Source organism: Priapulus caudatus, unplaced genomic scaffold (genome assembly GCF_000485595.1).
Source record: "Priapulus caudatus unplaced genomic scaffold, Priapulus_caudatus-5.0.1 Scaffold957, whole genome shotgun sequence".
In the NCBI taxonomy this organism is placed as follows: domain Eukaryota; kingdom Metazoa; phylum Priapulida; class Priapulimorpha; order Priapulimorphida; family Priapulidae; genus Priapulus; species Priapulus caudatus.
Genome location: NW_014578018.1, coordinates 70,197 through 76,466, shown reverse-complemented (window position 1 = coordinate 76,466; position 6,270 = coordinate 70,197). Strand labels below are relative to the sequence as shown.

General features: G+C 49.4%; 1 protein-coding gene across 1 annotated transcript in view; it reads right to left on the bottom strand.

The window, feature by feature from the left end:
- The window catches only part of LOC106814655, a gene marked incomplete at its 3' end in the record, with an annotated part of 43,674 nt that extends 37,633 nt beyond the window's left edge, over nt 1–6,041 (bottom strand). The window contains 3 exon segments of the mRNA XM_014818999.1: nt 5,264–5,316; nt 5,318–5,412; nt 5,972–6,041. Coding sequence (XP_014674485.1) covers nt 5,264–5,316; nt 5,318–5,412; nt 5,972–6,031 — 208 coding nt within the window.
- Nucleotides 6,042–6,270: the final 229 nt, after the last annotated feature.

Here is a 6,270-nt window from a genome sequence, read left to right as displayed (position 1 = left end):
CCCTTACGCGTCTCATCCCCCGTTACTCGGGCGTGCACCCTATACGTTCGAATACCGTTCACCTAACACCCCTTGCTTTTTATCTGAGACTTATGTCTGTCAGACTTTTTTAATAACGTGCTATGGTGAACAATAGCCCATAAGGTGAGAGAAAAGCCAAACTCAAGTATAGGCAGCTGCAGCGCACTATGAGAGACATCCTCACGGGCCAATCAATGGTTGACAGCAGCTTAGGGGAATGACAGAGTGCCATCAGCTTCATTATAGCGTCAGTAGCAGCTGTTGATGCACATGTTACAGGTGTTGATGCACACGTCTCTGAAGGACTGAACATTGTTGTCGCTGATTCGTCATATCAGGAGCGTATAATGACAAATATATATTAGTCATTATGTCAAGCATATGACATAATCATTATGACATAATCATTATGTCAAGCATATTTGTCATTATACGCTCCTGGTCATATATATATATATATATATATTTATATATATAGGTTACTGTATAAACCGTATTTTTCGCGTACAGTATTTTCGCGAATTCAGACTTGACGGACAATTTCGCGAGTGGCTAATTTCGCGGTCGGTGAATTATGTATTATTCTGTATTATTCGGTATGAATGATTCGCGTGTTGTTATTTTCGCGGTCGGGGACGCGTTCGCGAAATTCGCGAAAATTAAACCACCGCGAAATATACAGCATAAACAGTATCACGTCTGCTCTCTGCGCCACCACCGGATATCACGTGATCGCCTACAGACGCGCCGCACACAGAAAAAGAATGCGCTGCGGCCACGGCAAACATAAACCCACTCGTGCAAACATCCAAAGTTTAGATAACAGCATCTTAAGTAAAGAGATTAAAGCCGTAGTTTACTTGCTCAGGGGGTGTGATACGTGGCGATGTCATACTCGCTGCTGTTTGCACGAACCTGCATGTAAACACTCGCACAGGTAACCTCCTCGCCATTTCTGTCTACAGCCAGAGTTATTAACAATAACCGCGCGCGCAGCAAAATAAAAAATAATAAATCAACGACGAGCTCTCTAAACGTAAACGCATTTTTGGCAAAAAGCACCATTTTTTACCCACGTATTATTTACCTGCCAACCATCCCATCACCTGTAATTAAGTAATTAGCTGTAATTGCTATAGTGTGCAATTACGTAAATACACCTGTGAATACGTAACACACCTGTGAATACGTAATACACCTGTGAATACGAAACACGTCTGTGAATACGTAATACACCTGTGAATACGTAACACACCTGTGAATACGTAATACACCTGTGAATACGTAACACACCTGTGAATACGTAATACACCGTGAATACGTAACACACCTGTGAATAGTAATACACCTGTGAATACGTAACACATCTGTGAATACGTAATACACCTGTGAATACGTAACACACCTGTGAATACGTAATACACCTGTGAATACGTAACACACCTGTGAATACGTAATACACCTGTGAATACGTAACACACCTGTGAATACGTAATACACCTGTGAATACGTAATACACCTGTGAATACGTAACACACCTGTAAATACGTAACACACCTGTAAATACGTAATACACCTGTGAATACGTACGTAACTACGCGCGTCATTACGCAATCACACACGCTCCGATCGCGCCACCAACCAGTACGCGCCAAGCGTCTCTCTTGTTTCTATTCTCACGTCTCTTCTCTCTCCTCCCCACTTCCCCAGACTACGCCGCCACCATCGTCGGCGCCGCCGCCAGCGCCTCTAGGAGATACACGCCGAACCGAACGTCGCTGCCGCCGCGCGTTGCCGACGACAACGCCACCTACGTCGCCATCGTCGCCTACCGCCGCTCCGGCTCGACTTTCATCGGTGAGCTGTTCAACGTTAACCCGGCGGCGTTCTACATCGACGAGCCCCTGCACTACAGCAGTGGGCAGGCAAAGTCGCTGCACATGCTCGGCGACGAGATCGCCCACCTGCCGGGCCGCGCAGACGCGCTCGAGGGCTTCCTGACGTGCCGGTACGCGCACATCGGCGTCGCCGTTCGATACGCGCGCTCCGACTACGCGAAGTTCGAGCGCGGCTTCCGAAACACGCGCGCGCTGCACCGCCGCCTCGGCTGCGACAACAACGACAAGACGCGCATCAGTCGCTGCCGCGTCGGCACGCTCGACGAGCGAGAGATTGCCGCGACGTGCCGCTCAGCGCCGCTGCGCGTCGCCAAGGTGTTATGGGCGTCGCTGCGCACGGTCGCTTCGCTGCGCGCCACCACGCTGCCCTCCCTGCACATCCTGCACCTCGTGCGCGACCCGCGCGGCCGCCTCAACTCCTGGCTGAGAAGCTTCCCCTCAAAGTTCTACCGGAGCAACCTGGCGAGCAACGTCGGCGACATGTGCGCCAAGATGCTGCTCGCCTACGACTTCGGCGAGGCGCACCTCCGCCGTGGTGGCGCCACCTACGAGGTGGTTCGCTACGAGGACGTCGCAACCGACCCGCTCGCGGCCGCGCGCCGCCTATACGCCACCGTCGGCCACGAAGTGGCGCCGGAGGTGCGGGAGTACGTGGCGACTCACGCGCACGCGCCGGCGGCGTCGCCACTCGTCGGTAAGCACAACCTGCTGACGTACCGCGCGGACTCTGCGAAGACGGCGCACGCGTGGACGAGCGAGCTCGGAGAAACTAACATACGCATTCTCGAGAGCGACGCGCACTGCCGCGAGTTCATGCGCAAGCTGGGATACGAATTCCTGTACGTGAACGCGACGACTGCTGCGGCCGAGCCGCCGTGAGAGAAGGCGTGTGTCGGTGTGTGTGTGTGTGTGTGTGTGTGTGTGGTGTGTGTGGTGTGTGTGAGTTGTGAGTGTGTGTGTGTGTGTGTGTTGTGTGTGTGTGGGTGTTGGTGTGTGGTGTGTGTGTGTGTGTGGGTGTGTGTGTTGGTGTGTGTGTGTGTGTGTGTGTGTGTTGTGTGTGTTGTGTGTGTGTGTGTGTGGTGTGTGTGTGTGTGGTGGTGTGTGTGTGTGTGTGTGTGTGTGTGAACGACAGGTTATCGTTGGATCAGCTAGAGGTGTGTTTACGACAGGTAGCAATGTCATCGTTGGATCAGCTAGAGGTGTGTGAACGACAGATAGCGAGTGTCATCGTTGGATCAGCTAGAGGTGTGTGTGTGTGTGTGTGTGTGTGTGTGTGTGTGTGTGTGTGGTGTGTGTGTGTGTGTGTGTGTGTGTGTGTGTGTGTGTGAACGATAGGTTATCGTTGGATCAGCATCAGCTGGACACACGACCACCCTCTTACTTACAATCACAATGCACACACATACACGCACGTACGTACGCCACAACACGCACACATCACCCATGCACACGCACACACACCCACCACATACACACACACACACACACACAACACACACACACCACACACACACACACACACACACACACACACGTGCGCGCGCACACATGCCCGCACACACACGCACACGCATACGCATACGCACACGCACACGCACACGCACACGCACACGCACACGCACACGCACACGCACACGCACACGCCAACACACACACACACACACACACACATACACACGCACACTCGCACACATACACACACACATACACACGCACACACACGCACATACACACACACACACACACACACACACACACACACACACACACACACACAACACACACCACACACACGAGACCGATTACATTACCTCCGCTCCACTCCTGCGGAGGTAAATATATATATATAATATCCTTATATACAATACGTATATCGGCGGATGCGAGACGCTCGCCGCGGCGACGGATTGGTCAGTGCCGCCGCGCGGACGGACGCGACATAATTATCGCTCACCTGCGGCTGACGTGCTTGAAGGAAGCTGCGGCTGGAAGCCCGTCGCTCATTTCAGCTCCTTCACAGCTGCCATGCGTGAGCGCGTCGCATAGGTTCACGAACCCCGGCGCGCCGTTACGCACTGAAACAAGACGCGCAACGTCTTCGTCGATGATGTTATTCAGTAGAGCGGTGTTCAACGGAGAAATAGAGGACGTAAACCAGGATGTGGTGTTCAATGGGGAAATAGAGAGGTTAAACCAGGGAGTACTTAACAGGCAGAGAAGTAAACAGCACGGTGCTATTCAATGAAGAAATGGAGAAGGCAACACAGGCGTGCTGCTCCTCATGAGAGAAACAGCAAAGATAATACATGGTGGTGCAAAAATTAACAACGATATGTGCACCGAAGGGACTAACAACATGTTGCGTTAAACACGGGCAGTGCGTTGTTTAATCTATGCCAGCGTCCGCCGAATTTCTTTCAATTCTGATCAACGTGATTTGAACCGATGGACGCGCAATAAATAAAGTGAGTGGCAAACGTTTTTAAGATGATTACGTTAACGTTTGCCTCTTATCTTTGACACGTATTTATATAAGAATTTCACCACCAAAATATTTAATTGCAGTTAATTATTAGTTAATGATTAATTATCGTGTCGTAGTAGCTTACAAAAGATCCTAACCTAAACATAATCGCAAATTCAATTTAAAACAAATAACAAACTCACTCTAACAAGTATTGGGTGAATTTTAAACTTGAGCACTGTACTTGTGTAATAGGTAACTATACTAAAGGGAACGTGACTATAAAAGTTCAATTAACATCACCGTACAGATTGTTACCAGACTATTATTGCATCAATTATATAATGATAAATATATATGTCAGGATATGATTCACTGTTTATAATATGCAATATTAATATATATATATATACAATTAACATTCATTAAAAGGTTTTATATTATATCTATATGGTCTTTCTCCTGTTTATATCCCAATGCATAACGGCAAGCATGTATCAATAGTCACCTATTATAGCATGGACTAATATACATAATCAGGCCATACAAGTATATGCATTGTATAGCCAGATGAAGAAAGATACTCTCGAACGCTTGCTGAGTAAAATTTGACACCTCATTCTTATTGGCTATATTTATTTTCATATCTACATGCATGTCCATGTGTGTCCATATGTTTTTACTGATATATATATACAGTGGAACCCCGACGCGCCCCGATTTAACGCGAATTCGGACATAACGCGATGAGTTGTTGAACCCCTTTTTTGCTCTTATATAGCCATGTATATATAACTTCGATATGGACCCGGCCCAACCATCGCGTTATAACGGGGCTACACTGTATATAATATATGCATACAAAGACGTGACTAATCACCTGTGAGGGGTAGACGTGGCGCGGTGGTGTAGACCTGTGCTGGCACCTGGTGGGCCGTAACGCAGCGGCAGCTGAGAGACATTGCGGCTGTACTCGCGACGGAAGTAGTCCGAGATGGCCGCATCGTACTCCGCCGTATGGCTGAAGGCCTGCGACACACGCAGACACCGGTCACATACACGCATGCACACACACACGCACACGCACGCGCGCATGCACGTACGCACGCACGCAAACACCGGTCACATACCCGCGCGCGCAGACACCGGTCACATACCCGCGCGCGCAGACACCGGTCACATACGCACGCACGCACGCTCGCAGACACTGGCATCAGAGAAATAGAGTCAAAGAAAGGATACCGCACACAGGCAGAAACAGGCACAGTCACCAATCACATAGAGGCGCAGGTGCTGTCAACGGCAAATACCGTAGCCAGATGAATGCACAGCTTTGGACAGACACCGGCCACATTCGGAAGCCAGCACCCATAGTATATATAGGGACAGCAGTAGACACAGACACCACAACCACAGACACCTGCCTCACATCAACATATACACCACATAGCAACGACCACAGCAATGTTTCGCACTTCTGATGGACGCGCCCTTCACGTCAGGCCTCCGCATGTGACACGCGGTGCGATCTGACAGTTTTTTTTACCAAAACGTTCGTCAGCATAGCGTAAATTTGTTCGCGAGTGACCTTTAGCGCCAGCTTCTTCTTCGTTTCAAGTGTCGTGTCGTGCAGATCGGATTCGGCCATCTCCTTGGCAACGCTGCAGAAACAAACATCGGACCGTTTTAATCCGACCATGGGCAGACAAGCTAATGATCACGATAGGAGAACACATGTCACTCAGGGAACAAAACGGTAGTGGACGGCTATATTTGAGCCACGCTCACCGACAGAATATAAAACCGACACGGTGCTAACATTACATTAATTTTTTGTTTGTGGTAACCGAATCCAATATTTAATGGGTCAGTGAAGTTAGCTCCCAG